Source organism: Falco biarmicus, chromosome 1 (genome assembly GCF_023638135.1).
Source record: "Falco biarmicus isolate bFalBia1 chromosome 1, bFalBia1.pri, whole genome shotgun sequence".
Taxonomy (NCBI): Eukaryota; Metazoa; Chordata; class Aves; order Falconiformes; family Falconidae; genus Falco; species Falco biarmicus.
This window is the reverse complement of record NC_079288.1, coordinates 91,727,324-91,746,348: the sequence shown is the minus strand read 5'-3', so window position 1 is coordinate 91,746,348 and position 19,025 is coordinate 91,727,324. Positions and strand designations below refer to the sequence as shown.

Below are 19,025 nucleotides of genomic sequence, written 5' to 3'. Positions count from 1 at the left end.
TTCCGGCAACAACAGCGAACGTCAAACCCGCCGGGCGAGGAGACGGGGTGACGGCGGTCTCCCTGCGTGCTGGAGGGGCTTCCTCGGCTCTCGCCGCCTCTCCCCGCCGCCGGGGCCCGCTCAGCCCCTTCCTGCCCGGCGAGGCTCACGCACCGACTCAGGCCGGGCTCGTCGCGGCGGCGGTTGGGACCCGAGCTCGCACAGGTACAGGCCCCGCGGGGCTCCCTCAGCCGGGCAGGCGGGCGCGGATGGGCAGGCGGCGCATCCAATCCGGAGCCGCGGCCCGTGGGGCGGCCCAATGGCGCGCGGGGGCCGGGCTCGGCGGCGTCCGCCGGGAAGGAGGCGGCCCTGCCCCGGCTGAGGCCCCGGCTCCCCGGGGCGGGGGAGGCGCAGCCCGGTGTGGCGCTGGGGAGGTGGCGAGTAGGGCGGCTGCGGAGCAAATCGGGGCGGCGGGAGGGCAGCCGCGGCCTTCGGCCGAGGGGCTTCCTTGGGTGGGGGGGACTGGCTGAGCCTCGGAGCTGCCGGCGTAACGGCCTGGAGCCGGGTTGGAAGGGCTCTAACGGTGCGGGGCTCAGCAGGCCTCGGCCACGGATGCTGCTGCGTGAGCGAAGCCTCAGCTTCGATAGCGTAGAAGGAAGGAACGAATTCCTGTGCGGATAGTTGTGGTCGCAAAGCAGCACCTGTGGGGTTCGGTTATCATAAAGTGGAAGGGGATTCATATCGAGAGTGTATGTTGGGCTTTTATTTAATTTAATAAAGCAGAGGCTGACACCCATACAGCATTCATCTAGATTACATTTAGCTTTTAGTATCCTATCATGCTCATCAACACTGCAAAAGATTTATTATGCAGTAAGAAAGTAACATGAAGAAAACATGAGTAAAATCGGAATCAGACAGAGCCAGCAGAGTATCAGCAATTTATAAACAAGCTAGATGTCATTTTTACTGTGGTAGTTATTACAGCCAAGCTATCAAGAGGTTTTAATGATTAGATAATCAAAGTTACTTAATTGGAAGTTTGGAAACATACAATTGAGTCGCCTATTGAATCTGGAAATTGAAAGTGTATGTTCAAAGTAATTTAAAAACATAGTTCTGGACACCATTAGTTAAAAGTCTTTATAATAACAATGGGTTTTCTTGTTTTACGAGTGAGTTCTCAAAGCATTCCTCCTGAATTACTACAAAGTTGAAAGTAATTGCCCAATGAGGAAGATAAGAAGTGATCTAACAAACTGCACATGAGCTGCTACACACATGTGAAAGCTTATGGATTTTTTGCACCTGGTTCTGGAATGGGTTAAATTGTGGCTCACTGTTTCTTCTCTGAAATTTCTTCAGATGGTACCTAAAATAGCAAATACATATTTTTCAAAATATATTTTACATTTAAAAAGACTTAAAATTATTTCTGCAGTGATATTTTCTGTTTAAATATGTGAATGCATTATAAGAAGGCTAGTTTCTTGAATGACAGTATTTTTTAAATAATTCAGATTTGATTATGTTGTTGGTGATGTATAGTAGTTAACTTCTGTGTGGGGAGAAAAACTCTGTGAGCACCAACAAGAGCTGTTGATATTCTTGCTAGCTCAGTATTCCTCAATAGAACGTATTTTGTGGACAGGAACTTCTAGCTGAGTATTGCAATAAAGTTATTAAACTAGCAAATAAAATTTGGATATTTGATTTAGGGCTAGGTAGGAAACCTTGGTCCTCTGTGACCGCTACTAGTAGTGCATGTAAAACAGAAAGATAATGTGACTTTGAAGAGGTCTGAAAGCTATTATAAAGTTGCCAGATGCTTACCTGATAGCATAAAGTTCACTTGATAATTGACTGGGCACAGCCTTTCTATGAAATAGAAGGCCTTTCTATGAAGTAGTTTCTTGATAATGCTGCTGGTCTTTCTTGTCTTCCTGGTGTATTATGATTATGAGACTTGTCACAATATAATTCCTAATGAATCTTTAGAGCCTTGAATTTCCTGTTACTCCTTTGTTTGTTTATTTAACAGTGCCCAAATAATAAGTATTTTCAGACAATTTTTAACAGTTGGAGGTTAACAAATGGGTATAGAAATGTGGCTTTGTTATAATGATATAAACTAATGTCAGGAAAGATGGCAAAAATACTAGCAAAACAAATTCATTAATGTGTCTTGCAAAAAGTTACCTCAGCAAACAATTTCTGCATTTGGCAGAACTTTCTCTCTACTTGACATACACACTTTACATAGAATAGGTTCTCTTGTTTCATCTTTTGTAAAAGGCAAGGTTTAACATTGTAATGTTGACATACTTTTTTCTTCTGATTTTTGTTGCCTTAGTGGTTAAGGATTTGAAACAGCGATGAGGAATTGCAGGCCCTCACTCCTGGTTCTGTCTGTCCCTGAAACTAGTACTTTGCTGACTGGCTATTTTATCATTTTGTTTATGGAGTCAATGCTATATTGTTCAGGCAGATTTTGTTTTGGTTTTTACATGAAGAGGTACACTGAGAAAGCATGTAGATTGTATGTGAGTTACATCTACATGTGTATGTATACGTTTATCTTTTTCAAAACCTCAACTTTCTCACATAATTGAATCGAAAGATCATTATTATTCAGTCATTCAGATCATCTGGTATCTTCTGAGAGTTAACACTGCCTCTAAACTTGGCATCTGTCTATTTGAAAGTGTAATACCTTGTTGGCAGTGTTCAATTTATTCACAGGGCTAATTCACATGGCAGATTGTGGTATAGCTTCCTCTTGAGAAGCAGCTTTACCAGTAGCCCTAAGGACTTAAGACCTAAGCCCTAAGTTATATGCTGGTCTCAAGAAAATGAGATTACCTTCTTTATGCATACATTCTTGCAGGCAGTTGTATATTCTGTTTATGCTGTGACTCAGTAAGCTTTTGTTTTCTTGAACTTGCCTGATAATTTGTAGCAGTTAGTCATGGTTTAACCTACCCCTGTAAGACAAAATTAAGCCAAATGTGTAACTGTACAGGACATGAGAATAAAAATAAAGATGAAGTTATGTAAAAACTTGCGTTATTACCAAACTGAATATAATACATGTGGCTACAGTTTCTTCACAACTGTGGCCTCATCTAGAAATGAATTCTTGAACTTCCTCTGAATGGCTGCTGTTGTAGAGAACTGCTTCACCAGCCAGCTGAACCTGTCTGTTGTCTACTTCCATCTTGGTTATGCTTTTTTTTCCTGTAATTTCTCCATTTTTCTCCCATAATCACTCAGCATGGGTTGTTTTCTTCTGCTTATGTAGAACAGTTTGCATTCATGTCCAGTCTTTGTGTTAAAATCTCATTTTTAATTCCCCATGCTAATGGAATATACGTAATTTCAAATACATGTGAGATCCTACCAGGCCAGGCTGTAAGTGTTTCTTGTTTTTGTAAGTCGGCATCAGGAACATGCAGATTACTAGTATGATCACTTTAGTGATCAGTCATCATGGCAAAAATTAATAAGATAATCACCATATATACACTGCTTGTGATAGTATTAAGACAACATTCGCATACTGAATTGGTATGATTTATTGTACTTTAATTTTCCCTCTTGGTAAATACAGTTGGTTACTGAAATTTGAGTTGTGGCATTCAGAAGTCTTAATAACTGACTAACATGCAGGATCTCTTATTATTATTACTATCTGCAGCAAAGTTTGACAAAAAATAACAAACACAGTTATAAGAAGCCCTAACCTGAAGTTTTTATGCTACTATGCAAGAAAGCTTGAAAAGATACTTTGGGTGCTCAAAGCCAAGAAACTGAATCCTTAACACATTGTCATTGAAGACATTAAACTTTGTCTTAATGTCACAACATTTTTGTTTCTCCTTACATTCCATAGCACTTCATTGACTCTAAATAAGCTATTTTTGTTAAATTTTAAAGGAAGACTAAAGATAATAATTCCAAATGTTCTGATGATTAAGGCTTCTTAACTTGCATAAGATACAAGTTAAGTTTGGTGCTGTTTGCAGAAGCTCGTTGTTAATTTTCTAACTCTTCAAGCATAGAAATTTTTTTAAAAAATCTAGTTTTTTATGGTGTTTGTTTTCAGTGTTTATTCAGTTGCTCCATTGGAGACTGATTACATCATCAGCATAACTTTGACAAAACTCACTTTTTTCCTATTCAGATGAGTCCTACAATTTTATTTTTCCAGTGTGTGCTGAGTTTGTCTTACATATATTTATAAATAGCTGTCAACATTTAACTTGGATTTTATGTCCAGCAGGCTCGCAGATGGGTCAGGGACTCTGGAGAGTTGCTAGGAGCCAGCAACTGCAACACCAAGGATACAGCAGTCAAGGCTATCTTACCAGAGAACATGGTAGGAGGATAGCTACTAACAGTGTTTCCAACACAAGTCATCGCAAGCAAGCCCAAGGAGGCATTGACATCTACCACCTCTTGAAGACAAGAAAATCTAAAGAACAAGAAGGATTCATTAACCTGGAAATGTTGCCACCAGAGCTTAGTTTTACTATTTTGTCGTACCTGAATGCAACTGATCTCTGTCTAGCTTCATGCGTCTGGCAGGATCTTGCTAATGATGAGCTTCTCTGGCAAGGGTAAGCAAAAAAAAAAAACAAAACCAAACTATTACATTTTAAATTTGGCTCGGTCTATGCTTTTTGTCATTCTAACCTTAGCAAAGGTTTCCTAAGTTAAATGAGATTTGACATGGGGAAACATGAATATAGTTTAAAAATGTTATTCTGGATTTCCAATTACTGTCCAGGATTACTGGAGATGACTACATATACAAGTGTGCTTGGTGCAAGTACATGTGTATTATTACACACCTGTTGTTTAATATATCGTGGGGAAAAAAAACAAGGACTTGTCTTCACCTTTTTATTAGCTCAAAACACATCTCAAATGTTTGTATTGCTTCTCTGAACCTCAAAAAAATATCTAGCTTTAGCAAGCAAAAGTATTCAGCTGAAAGTCCAGGTGGAAAAGGATGAGAACTCATCTATTATACTTGTCTTAAAGCAACTTAAGTGCATGGTTTTTGGGAGACAGTGATGGAAGGGGGAAAGAAAAGGTTGGTTCTTTACATGCATCAAGTGAAATTTCTGCAGTCTAACAAATGAAACACATCTATATAATATAGGCAGAGTTCATATGTCCAGGAGATAAAGGAATGTTCTGTCAAACAGAATAAGATCAAAATTTAATTAAAAGTATTTTCTTTGATATTTTATGTTTTGCAAGACTAGGAAAGACTCATGAAATCGTGCTTATCTTTAGAGTAGATGGTCAGCAGAGCTTGTATCTTCTTTCACAACGTATTCTTACCCTTTAACTGCACAGACAGTTAAGTAGTATTTCTGTAATAGTTGGGCAGCTTTTCAGGTGCAATTTCCTTATTGTGCTCTACATCTCTTCCTTCCCTCATCTATCTCTTCCCCTCTGCATTTGAATTAAGCAGCTTCCCTTCCTATCATACTTTGTGAACTCAGCAGTAGCACAGTGCAGTTATAACTTCTTAGTCACAGTTCTGTTGTTGGGGACTGTTGTCTTGGCAGGAAACAGGAATTCTAGTGAAGATCCTGCTAAGCTTCTAAGTTTATGTATATCAGTATGCCTTGTACTGTACTCAGTTCTTAGTATCAAAACCACATTAAATACAAATATATTCCCTGGACCAAAGCTTGAAGATACTAGAGCTACTTAACTACAAGCAGTGTATATTCTTAACATACAGGGAAGGGGGGAAATACATATTTTCCTCAGAGTTCGTCCCGGGCAATAGCTTTTTAGTGAAATCTTCCCAAAAAAATACCCAGTTCAAAGTATAGGCTTTGGTAGTGAAAAATATATCCTGATTTAGCTATAAATAAAAATCTCAGTTTGCTTAATGTCTATAGACAACTTAAGTCTTCCATATTCCACATGTATTGGATGTGTTTGAGTTTCGGTATTGGCAAGCCCTGAGGCTGCAGTTCTGAACTCAGTCCAAAGAATAAGTGTTCCTGAACTGAAAACGAAGTGTCTCCCATGTCTCAGTGATTACCTGTTGGGTCCTAAGCATTGTGCCTCATAATTATTTACAAAACACATGTGTTGAAGCAGAGCTACCAGTTCAGGAAGGAATCTAGGTAGCAGAGTGCCTAGAAAGTGAAAGTTCAACAATTTCAGATAGTGTCATCAAGGAGACTGAGATGAGAGACAGAAACATGAATACAGAGTCAGGGTGGGATAGCAGGGAGAGAAACTGAGAAGTGATGGAAGATTGGGATGGGGCTGGATCAAGCAATTAGGACTAGTCAAGACTGGAAAAAGGGCAGACAGGGAAAGCAGTGAGTTAATGGCATAATTTTGGTCAGATGTGGTGTCTCACTGCACAACTGGGGCACAAGAAAAGAAACAATGTTTTAATCGGTCATACTGCAGCAGGAAGGGCAACTTGTCACGGTTACCCAGTGTTCAGACACTAGGAATGCCAGAGATCTCAGCTGTGTGGACGTTGCTATGATGCCACCTACTGGGATATGTTTTGAGATTGTACTTAACTACAGCAAAACCTATGAGAGCAGAAAACAATAATCATCGAATTGAAGACTTCAGGAACACACATGCAGAAAGCTTAACAACTAAGTGTTACGATCAACCTGTTTCTAACTTTTCCAATAGTTTGAATATTTGGCTTTGTAGTGTTGATTTCATTTTGCTTCTGTAACATACATGAAATACAGAAAGGAATTTTGATAATAGACTTAATTCTATTTTCATAGGTTGTGCAAATCCACTTGGGGTCACTGTTCTATATACAATAAGAATCCGCCTCTAGGATTTTCTTTTAGAAAATTGTATATGCAGCTAGATGAGGGCAGTCTCACCTTTAATGCCAACCCTGATGAGGTAAGTGAACTGTTGCTGACAGTGATAAACAGTTAAAATAATTGTGATTGTTTTGTAGTTATAGCCATATTAAAGGCCAAGTTTTAATAGGTGCTTGTTTTACTGTAGGAATGATTAATACTAAATTACAGCCCTATCCTGATATTTTATTGCATATGGTATATGTGCACGTCATTTACGTGGCTTGCCTCTTGAGCTCTCTGTACAGTGGTCTGACCTATGGATGCCAGAAGTTCATAGCTACGTATTGACTTAGGAATGAGACAGATATCCTAACTGAAGAGAATATGGTGAATTTGAAAAGGATAAAATATGCTTACATAATTTTAAATGTTAAAATGCTTCTGCAGAGTATGAGTTTGATCCAGCTTCACTTAAGGCAGGATGAGATATAAAGTAACACGAATTACTTTATGACAGTTACTGTTCCTGTAAGGGATTTTTAAATATTTCCACTGTCAAGGAGCAAATTTGAAATATGAAAAAGATGTACTGCTAAACTATCCTAAACATTAGTTTGATTTGATTTCTGTAGATGTTTGTTATGCACAAACATAATATTTCTTTGTGTTATATAACAAAATATATTCCTTTTCAAAAAATAACCTCATGTCAGACTAAAAGGTTTCTATTTATTAGTTTGTTAACTACCTGGAAAAGTCAGTTTCTGCTTTCACTGTCACCTTTCAAAGAAGAAAAGAGTGAGAGTAGGCAGCTTTTGCCTGGGAGATACGCAATTGACACCCAAGTGACAGGGAGTCTTTTATGTACAAAACCATACTCCTGCTTCATGTTTCCTAGGAAAAGAAGGTACGCAGTACAGAACAAAAAGTAGTGTTAACTTCCTGCATGTATTTATTCATACACAAGGAAGTGGTGATTGGATAAATCAAAGTAGGAAATAGGTTAAAGGAACATGAAAAGATAGACTTCTAGGAGCAAATCATTCACTCTGATAGAATACAGAAAACATGAACTTGTGGACACGAGGTGAAGTAAATAAAGCAGTCACATGCATCATTACAATAATGTGATTTTGTTTAAATTCTTGCTTTATCTCATATTCTGTTAAATGAAGAAACCCACTGCTTTTATTAGTTACAAATTACAGTATTTTTTCTTTTTTCTGGTAGAATGCTGCCTTGAACTGTAATTTGCAGGGCCAAGACATCTTACCAGCACCTTGCCACTTTAGTGATTAGCCTTGATTTTCAGCAGGAGTTTAGTGATGATGATAATAATAAATGTAAAGCTTTACATAAATGAAACGCAATATTTAGGTAACAAAAATCTATGTTCAAGAATATATCAAGTTTTAATTGGTAGCATCTTTGTCTACCCAATTTTTTGTCTTTTGATTTGTTTTAATGTAATTTTTCACTTACTATCTTAGTTTATAATATGCTGTTATATTCCAAACTAATTTAAAGTATCCTTGGTAGTTTTAAAGTATTTGGAGCCTTTGCAAAAGGCACTGAGTAAAAAAAACACTAAAGGAAATGAAGCAAATTAGAACTACCTTATAGTATACCTAAATTAGGTATTAAATTTATTATACTACACTTACTTCTTCTGGGTTCATTTTGCTTATATTGTACAATAGTAGTACAAACAGTCTGCTTCAGGCCTAGTAAGAGATGAGAACCTCAGGGTATCTCCTAAGGGCTTCTGTTCCTCTCTCCCTGTGGAGCACCATAGCCTGGTAGGAATCATTGAGGACCTGAGTTTCAGGAGAATTCACAGATACCATTGCGTTTATTGTTTACAACTGTGATATTGGCAGAATTATTATTATAAGGACACTGTGACTGGAATATATGATATGACATTCCACTATTACAAATTGCATCTCTGAGTTTCCTGCCAAACTCTGCTTTACATTTGATAACAGACCTGATCAAATTACTATAAAAATAGGAATACTTACAGCCACAGGAGCAAGATTCTCCAAAGGACACCGCCCATGTCATGAAAATGGGTAACCAGGCTCCACAGCAACAGCTCCAGAGCTAGCGGTGGCTCACGGGGTAGGGAAGAGCATCTACACACTTTGTGGTAGGATTCTCTGGTTAGCCATTGTTGTGTGCATGGTGTTGTGGTATCTGCCGTAATTTAATGTATTGATTGTGTGCATGAGCTTGCATAATTCATAGCAGGTGCTCACATTCTGCTGGAAGGATGTGCCTAATCACGTTACACATAATCTGAAAAAAAACTCCAGTGCATGTTTGGTATCTCATTATTTTTTTTGTTTGTTGGTTTGGGGATATTTTTTCATATGGCAGCACCATTGTAGCCAAGATTTTGGAACTTGTTTTTTGTTTCTATGGGGAAAGGGGGTGGTTTAGTGTTAGTATTAACACTTCAATATGAATATTATGTTGTTTAATCTGCCTACGTGGTCTCTGCTGTATTCTATTCTAAAGACTGTATGTGTATGTGAAATGTTTCTCACGCAGTGCTCATTTCATAGCTCATATGCTTATGACTCAGAATTTGTAAGCAACCAGGAGTTATTTCCCACTGTTTTGTATGGTGTTTCTAACTCCCTACAAAATATTTTGTCACATTTATTACATGGACCTATTTATGTAGTTAAAATTGGAACTGAAGGTGGAAAAGAGAATCCTTTGTCAGGAAAGAAGATCTAATTTTTGTTTCATTCTTAATAATAATTATTCTAACTGATTCTGTTTAATAGCATGTGTTTTTATGGATCTGTTGCAATCTGGACTATATCTAAACTCTCACACTTTAATAGAGATCAGGATTTCCCTTATGTAGCATAATAACAATAAAGTACAGTAAGACAGTGCTTATAGTAAGGCTGGATTTCCACTCTTCTGAATGTCTCACTCATTACCAACTAGCTTTAGTTTTTGTTAGGGGGGTCAATTTTCTGACCTTTTCTTAATTATAAAAGAATTGTTAGCCACTTGCATAAAGCTACCTTACCTGACTTTTAATTATTGATAGCCTATAAATCATGGAATGTTTCCATGCTGTATGTTTCTAACCAATTTTTTTTTAAACTTACCCAATTTAGTGATCTACTAAGCAAGCCAATTTTGGGATGCATTGATTTATTCGCCCTGAGATTATTAGAAGTATGTGTATGTTGTAGAACAGGGGTCCTCAAACTACAGCCCACGGGCTGGATACGGCCCCCCCAGGGTCCTCAATCTGGCCCCCGGTATTTACAGACCCCCCTGCCCCCCCCCCCCCCCCCCGCCAGCGGTTGGGGGGGAAACCAAGCAGCCGCAGATGGCTGCCTGCCACTGCATCCGCGCGCCGGCCCCTGTTTAAAAAGTTTGAGGACCCCTGTTGTAGAAGGAAAAAGTTCTTTTGTGGGATTTATCTAAAAAGTTGAAATGGACCAGACAGCTGAAACCTTATTAAAACTGTACGTTAAAGGCAGAGAAATTTAATCTTGTAAGTTATTAGTTATAGATTCCATGTAACATGAGAAGTATTTCTACGTTGTGCTTGTGATTTTTGCCATCATAAGTGTGTATCACTGAGACTATATTTTAAAGACACACAGTGAAAGAGACACTGTTTGAAGTGTATGTTCTATATTGTGTCCTCATTTGTCACCAAATGATTTGTAACTTAGGAAAAGAATCTTAAAAGTTTCTATTAGAAAATATAGCATCAGTACTGTGCATTTTGTTCTAGAGGAGGCACCATGAAATATATTAAGATACTGCATTTCCCTGGAAAAATCAGAATAATACCATACATGTCTAATTATTATTTACTAATAATGTTAGTGTTACTTAGAAGCCCCAGTTAGAAATTGAGGTCCTATTACACCAGACACTGTATGTACAGAATAAAATTACAGTCACGGCCCCCAAAGAATTTATCTAAATGGTTAAGCTAGTATTTAAACTTGAATTCATGTATTTCTTCAGCTTTTACTTAAGGATACTTGAATTTGGTCAGTGATCAAAATCGTCTTTTTCTAATACAGTACATATTACAAAGAAATCAGCATTTTTTGTTGATACTCATGTAATCCTACCAAAATGTAAAAGCATATAACTCACAGAATTATAAATCACCTAAAAATGTTACTGTCAGTCTGCTACTAGTGATTTAGTCACCTTTCAAAACTATTTAAGCTAAACAAATAGAGCATATGTACAACCATTTATGTTAAATTTGAAATTTCAAATATTAAGTGGAACTTGTTTTTATTGACAAATGTATTTGTCATGTATTTTCTTGCACTACTTTTAAATAAGCATTGGGTAAAATGCTTCATTGTCTTCCAACTCTGACTTTGCAAACAATTCCATTTAAATATTTTAAAGAGAAATCACATATATGTGTAGAAAAATACTGATTCCAAAATTTCTATGCCATTACCTTAGAACATGCCTGGTTTGTTTTGTATGCATATCTAAACAGAGATGTCAAAGGCAACTGCAAAAGTTCTAGTGTTGACTGCTGTACTGAAATGTTCTGAAAGTACTCTTAGCAGAGAAGAAAATCAATGCAGAAATGAAACCAATACTGAAAAAGAAAGCTTCTCAATTTTCAATACCCTGTATGGATATAAATGAATGGAAAGGCTCTTGGGAACAGGTAGAAAGCAAGCAGGGAGTGTCAGTGCAGTAATAGAATAGCTTGATAAAAGAAGCATTTTTTGACTGTACAAAAAGGAGCAACCTATGTAGAAAATAACATTGAAATACAATGAATGGCTTTTGTTGTTACAACTAGTGTATAGTTATGATTGTTATTTCCATATATAATTTAAATCAGCACTTTCATACATTAAGATTTTATCGAGGGCTGTCTGAAACTCAGTGGCACCATTCTTGTCACAAAGGCAAAATATTCTTAAGGCATCTTTCCTAATTCTCTAATGTTAAGAACATTATGGTGACAAGCAGGTTCCTCGTCTAAGTTAGGCAGACAAGGCTACTGGAAATCTTTGCTGTTGTACTGTTCACCTAACTACTCTTCCACTAAATCAGAATTAGAAGAACATAACCGTGTGCGCTGATCCTGCAGTGTTTCCTGAGTGTTAAAAAGACCTTTTCAGACCTGGTAGATAGTGGCACAGATCTGCCTACCTGACTTCAGTCAAACGTTTCCGAAGAGAATCACCAGATGACTGATAAATAATCTTAGCATACATTTTAATAATGTGTAGAGCTACTTATATCAGGCAGTATACCTGCCAGGAGTGACCATTTTAGCTACCAAAAGTGATTTATTTGAAGTGTGGCTTCAGGGAGGAATTCAAGGCAGTGTTTACAGTGTTACAAAAAGCAGATTCAATGGCATGCCGTAAATCTTGTAAATAAATTTCATTTGCTGTGAGTCAAAATTTAAGAACTTTAAAGAGAAATCAGGTTTCTATTGTTGCAAAGTAGTTGTGGTTACTTAGGAAGAAATAAAAAGCAACTAAAAATGATGGCATGTGCTGAAGTATATTTTATTTATACCCTGTTTATTTGTGGAGATGAGGAAAATTAGTAACGACATTCACGGGAAGATACCATCAAGCATGATGGGGGGATGAGGGGGTGGAAGGAGAGAGAGGGAATTAAAGACGGAATAAAAATGCTTTGCAAGGAATTGGTAGCTTATCAGGGGAAGATCCTACATTGAGTTGAAATATAGTGCATGAAAGAAATTACTTACGGTATTTACTGTCACAGAGAAACCAACCCATTGTCTGTCTTAAAGAAGGTGTTATTTTCATCCTGCCTCATCTGTGACGTGCCAGGTATTTTCTGGATATGGTGCAGTGTTTGTTAAATAAATGCAGCAGGAATACTACTGAGTCTTTGTTGCCAGACTTCAGTTCATATTACCTTAAGCTAACACTTATTACTAAAGCAAATGTGTAAGTCTCATTAAGTCAGGATATATGTGAAGATGTTCTTCTGCTAGTCTTGCATAAATTGCCATAATGCTTGAGGAATTAATACACAGTTGATGTTAACTTTGATCTCCCATTTTTAGTTTACTATTTAGCTCTAATTCAAGAAAATACTTAACCTTATGTTGTCCACCTGTATTATGGTCAAACTTAAATATGATCTAATTTGGACTTATATGTAATCTTATAGTGTAACACATTTCATTACAGTCTTAAATAAAGATTCTTCTTAAAATTGGGGTCTAAAATTGGTAGAGGTTTTTTTCTGTCTTACCTATATAAAACCTTCTTATTCATTTTATAAAACATCCCTTTAACAAAAAAAGGTATGCTGATTAGCTGCTATTGTCTTGTAAGTATGTATGCAATTATGGACTGGTGAAAACAGCTAGGTAATATTACAGCTGTTGGTTGCCTTTTTACTTGTGTTATCAATATCTTAAACATATAATGTAGTTTATTTTTTGATTAATATAATTGAGAGTTTGCTTTACTAAGCGACTTCATAAAACAACTTTCCAAACCTGCACTCAGCCCTTTATTTCTTTTTTAACCAAAATTGAAGAGCCCTGGGAAGTTAGTTTATACACTGAATGACAGGTTGCCCCTGATGTGATGTAATCTAAAAGGGCAGACTTGCAAAATATTGTGAAGTCTGATATCAGAAGATTTATGAAAAAAGATTTCATAAGTATTTTAAAAGTTATTTAGGTTGTGGCCTTAGTACATTATCCTTTGCAGAAATGCACTGTCCTGCACATTTTTACATTATTTCAACATTATGGTATAGTCAAGAAATATTGTACTTAAGTAACACGTCTTTGTAACAAATGGTCAGAACTACTCCCAGCCCCTGCAAAATTGAATTGAAAATAATTGTTTATAGTTATTCTCAGATTTAGATTTTTGTTGTTGAAAAATGTGAACATTTTAAAATCCATTTAGGTTGGTTTTGATTTCTGAGATCATAAGGAAAATAATTTTATGCTTTGAGACATTTCAATGAACAGAGAGAATCCAGAATATCACTGAAATATTTTTAGATTAAATTTGGCATGTGGAATCTATAAGAAATGTGTGCTTGGCAAAGTGTGGAAAATTCTGGAAATCATAATGTTAATATAAGATATATACAATTGTCCTATCTTTAAAAACTTTTTTTGTTAGGTACAGTGTTCTTATTTATGTGTATGCATATTTATATATGTTGATATTTACCTATGCTTTGAAATCAGTGTGCTTGTGTTTATTTACATTATTACACATTTAAACAAATGCATTTACTGCATCTATTTGAATGTGATACATTGTATACATGTGAGAACATCAATGTTTTACAGAAAGATATTAAAGATTAAACACATTATGGCTAAGATTTTCTTATTTACAGAGGTTAAGAAATTAGAAGTTATGGTCCCCACAGCATTTTAAATACAATTACAAAAGTATGAATATCAAAATACTAGTGCACACTGTGAAGAAATTATTAAAGAACTATCATGCTTGTTATGGGGTTCATAATTTTAAATTTCCTGCTGTGAGTATGTGTAAAATCTCAACCATAACAATAAATTGTTTCTTTGCATTTGATTTATAATTTTAGAGTGTATTATGCATGTTGAAATGTGATTTAGAGGAAGAAGAATAATTCTGAAAAACAAACCAACTAATTAGTAGGATTATGTTCCTACATTGCCAAGTACAATAAACACATTATGAAGAGTAAATATATTTATACATACATGTATTTTATCTCAGGGAGTCAACTACTTTATGTCAAAGGGCATACTAGATGATTCGCCAAAAGAAATAGCTAAGTTTATCTTTTGCACAAGAACGCTAAATTGGAAGAAGCTGAGAATCTACCTTGATGAAAGGTAATTTGAATTTCTCTTCAGACATTTCCTATTCATTTTCCATGTACAGCACCATTCAACAATATTTTGCTTGTACGGATGTAATTTTAAAGATCAAGAAAATGCAACTAAGTAACGCTGCTGCTAAATATGAACAGTTAACAGGGATTTAAGTGACTGTAACACTTTATAAGAATCACTGAAAATACCACGGATAACACTAGCAAATCTCACATCCTGTGCTGCTTCTGTGTTTTTGCATTTCTGGGCATAAAATGTTTTTGAAGTTGCAGTGAGCATTTAAATTGTGCAGGATAAAATCTGGATGTCATAGAGCATGAAGATTATAGCGATTTTGTTGGGTTTTTTCACTTGAGTTTTCTTTTTTTCCTGTCTAGTATGAGTGTTAATCAGCAAAAGCAGTTACCACTTTACCAAGTGATGATAGCTTTCTAACTAATGTTAACTCATTTAGCCATTGTTTGGTTATCTGATACTTCTCGGACAGAAGTCACACCCACCTCCTAAGATGCAATGGAGTATCCTCTTGGAGGCAGCATGAGCTGCAGTAGGGAACACTGCCTGCTGTAGCATGCTCTTCTACCTCCACAATGTTTTCTCTTGCCCTCCAAGATATCTTCAGGTTGGGGTAGTGCAGTATCAAGAAAAAGGAGTACCCAAACGTTCAGGAGAGGTTGAAAGAGGAGGAGAGTAATAACTGGACCTAAACAGGAAGAGCAGAGGGACAGCAGCACTTCCAGCAGGAATCCTCTCCTGCTTCTCATCTACCTCAGCCTGTACCACTAAAGGAATAAAAGAAGTCATTCTGTAGCGTTATCACTGCTGACAGTTCTGTGCTGTAAAACTTCATATTACCAATTTTTTGGCAACAGAAAAAAAAATACAGAACCGTTTAGCAGATGAGATTGCAAGTTTATATTAGCAACACTACTGCCATTCATCTTCTCTTCATAAACAGAGTGTAATCAGGCACTAAAAATAACTAGGTTTCTAAATGTTGAAACTCCTTTTAATACTGAAATGTGTAATAGAAAGGATAAACATACGAGAATATTCTTTGGTTCACTTCAAATTTGCTTCCAAATTTCCTTCAGATGTTTTTTGCACATGTAGGCTAGTCTGAATCCTTTAGATATTTCTGTGTTCAGTGGAAAACACTTGAGAGCATCACACCCTGATGGACTTAGACTTCAAAGGGGTTTTGTGACCGAATTTTATCTAACTTAAGCCTGGTTTTAACAAGATACTCCTGTAACGGCTTCTACTTAGGCCCCAAAATGTGTGACACACATGAATCTATTCCCCTTACTATCTTTTTAATGGCTTTGTCAGACAGTTTAAAGGAAGTGAAGCATCTATGTAGACTGTGATTGAATATACGTATAAAGAAACTTAGAATCCTGATGAATGTATAATTTTATAGTATTTGGCTACTATTGTAAGTGTATGAAGAACATGTGTTTATATTATCTTTGTGCTGTTAGTGATAATTTCCTTTGTCTTTCAGCAAGAGACAAAGATCATAAAGTACTATAAAGCTTTTTTATTTTTAAAACCTACATTTTCATATTTAAACAGTTAAAAGAAACTTCTCTAATTACATGGGATTTTATTCTACCAGGCGAGATGTTTTGGATGACCTTGTGACGCTGCACAACTTCAGAAATCAGTTCTTGCCAAATGCACTGAGAGAGTTCTTCAGACACATTCATGCTCCTGAGGAGCGTGGGGAGTACCTTGAGACTCTCATAACAAAGTTCTCTCACAGATTCTGTGCTTGTAACCCTGATTTGATGAGAGAGCTTGGCCTTAGCCCTGGTAAGCAAAATAGAGCTTCGATATTCAATGGATCAGTCTTTATATTTCTGGATGATGATACTGTTTTGTGATAGTTTTAAATTCAGCGCTTAAACAAGTATTTCTCCAAGTACAAACATGGCTTGGGAGGGTTCAGTATACAGGCATCATTCTACTTGGGTTGAAAATAAACGAAAAAACCATAAAGATTCTTTTCTTAAACCAGATGGTAAGTGAGTTTTATTTTCATGTTATCTTTCCTTCACTTTTGTCTGTGCTTAAGCTGTGTACTATCTCTAAGTTCCCTCTTGCAAAGACTTAGACACTTCACATTTTGCCTTGTGGATAGTCCCACAGAAATGAGAGGGAGTTCTGGGCCTCGCTCAAGTTAACAAGCATTTCTAATTGATTGGGGGGAAGCCAGTTTTCAGCAGTTGGACTGCTTACATATTTAGAGATAAGCTTTAGCAGGATGTTGGCCTTAATTTACAAAAACTTCAAGAATCTGTTTCAATGCATGTGCATAAAGCCCTTAGTGACTTTTGGATAATGTAGAAGCATTAAAAGATACGCTGCCGTTATTACTTTGAAAATTAGTATATTATATTTCACTGGGATACCCTTTTGGGTTGTTACATATGTGTAGATGTATATAATGGTAAGCCCAGATGATGAAGACTGTAAGGTTCTCGGACAGGGAACAGTATTATTCATGATCACAGTGTCCTTTCTAAATTTTTTTTTATTTATTCTCTCTTGTCTAGATGCAGTTTATGTACTGTGTTACTCTTTGATTCTACTTTCCATTGATCTAACAAGCCCTCATGTGAAGAACAAAATGTCAAAGCGGGAATTCATCCGAAATACAAGACGAGCTGCACAGAATATTAGTGAAGATTTTGTAGGGCACCTTTATGACAACATCTACCTTATTGGCCATGTGGCTGCCTAAAAGCACAATTTGCTAGCACTTAAAACTTGTAATTTTCAAAAGCTACATCAAGAAATTAATTATTTTGTAGAAATGGGGGTTATTTTAGTGCTGGTCATTCTAACCTCTGTATGCAATCAAAGTTTGTGTGTGTAAGTGTGTGTATGTGTAAACTACTTTTTCTATCTATTTACTGTGGGAACGGAAGGATTTGGAGATTTGCTTTTCATAATTTTTTTAGGTTTGCACAAAACACCACCATTAGTCTGATATAGCCATTCACAAATGTTAAACTGACATTACAGTCTAAGCTGACAAAGTGGTGAGTTTGTGCATTAGATCTGCTTGAAACTTTAATAAGTTCATTCTTTTTAGAATACCCTGTAATGTGTATATATTTAACTAAAGAGATTTATAATCATAATTATTTTATTGTAAAATATTTTAACTAAAATTTCTCCTTTTATCTCTTAAAATAGTGTTGTACTTCTTTCTTCTGCATCTTTTTTACAGTGATGCCTACCTCAGCTACTTAAGTTAGAGAAACACTGGTCTGAATACTGCAGTGAAGTTTATTCTAGGAGATGACAGAAGACTTGTAAAATGTCTAAGCTGTTATTTAATGTTATATTGATTAACTTGAATTAGCAAGTTGCCAATCTGCTATTCACTCAATTTGAAAGGAGATTACAACTACTGTTTTAGGTGAACCCTGATGTTATACAGGGGTAGCCTAGGGAAGTCGTGCAGTTTGCATAGATAGAGCTGACCTATATTGCAGACACCAGTTACTGGAGAGGTAGGACAACTACAATCATCTATTCAGCATGGTAAGCAAGGCAAAAATCTCAACAGGGAAAGTGGCAGGGGCAGCTAACTTGTTGCTGCTTTCAACTGCTTCCCTCAGTCTGGAAGTGTCAATGATGGAAATGCCTACGCAAATATGTACCAGATGACTCATTGCTAAAGCTGGTAAAAACTGACTGTGCAAGATTAGAGCAGTGACTGTGCAGGACTGGAGAGCTATTTCAGACACAGAGACTGAATTACTCTTTCTAAATCTGTCATTGTAGTTAGATTTTAAATAGGTCTGGATTTACGAAAATACTTCTAAAAATGGTTGTAGTCAGGTTGTGTCTTACAAATTTTCTGCAGTATGTAGAATATTAGCAGTGCAGCTACCATGCATGTGCAAGAATTGAATGAGAATTTGCAGGTTTTTGTTCAGATAACTCGTGGAGCAGTGCTTTTCTGAAATTGATGTAACACGTAGTTGAAATCAGAGCTGTTCCTGATTATGTTTGTTTACATATTATTCAGCTGTTGCTATCATCTGGATTTATCATGGTAACAAGTAAATGTGTCATTTTTCCCTACCACACCATGAGGTGAGGTAGGAAGGTGTTCTGTTTTACAAATTAATCTGATTTTTAATGTAGGAAGCCTGTGGCATAGCCAGGAATTGAATGCAGGTCATACTCTACACAGGCATGCACTTCGACCACAGTGCTGCTTTCTGTTTGGCACCTAGAGGGTGTTACATTTGTCTTGGATATGAGAAGAGTGATGACAGTGATAGTCCACATAAGGGCTACATAAATGACAGGGAGAAAAAGAAATG

At 36.7% G+C, this 19,025-nt stretch overlaps 1 protein-coding gene and 1 long non-coding RNA gene across 3 annotated transcripts; one reads left to right on the top strand and one right to left on the bottom strand.

The window, feature by feature from the left end:
- The first annotated feature begins 3 nt into the window (after positions 1-3).
- FBXO8 (F-box protein 8) lies at positions 4-17,880 on the top strand. Of its 2 annotated transcripts, none has more exons than XM_056347450.1 (6): positions 4-204; positions 4,262-4,598; positions 6,771-6,897; positions 14,558-14,676; positions 16,298-16,494; positions 17,238-17,880. In XM_056347450.1, exons 2-6 carry the CDS (start codon positions 4,270-4,272, stop codon positions 17,423-17,425), a joined length of 960 nt encoding a protein of 319 aa, XP_056203425.1. In that variant the 5' UTR covers positions 4-204; positions 4,262-4,269; the 3' UTR covers positions 17,426-17,880. The 2 variants fall into 2 exon arrangements, with proteins under 2 accessions (XP_056203425.1, XP_056203434.1); XM_056347459.1 differs by having other exon boundaries at positions 18-204; positions 4,259-4,598.
- Positions 723-4,596, bottom strand: LOC130153050 (uncharacterized). The gene is made up of 3 exons (XR_008823195.1): positions 4,525-4,596; positions 2,842-2,963; positions 723-1,351 (listed from the first exon to the last, which is right to left on the bottom strand). It is a non-coding gene; the product is annotated as an uncharacterized LOC130153050 (long non-coding RNA).
- Positions 17,881-19,025: the final 1,145 nt, after the last annotated feature.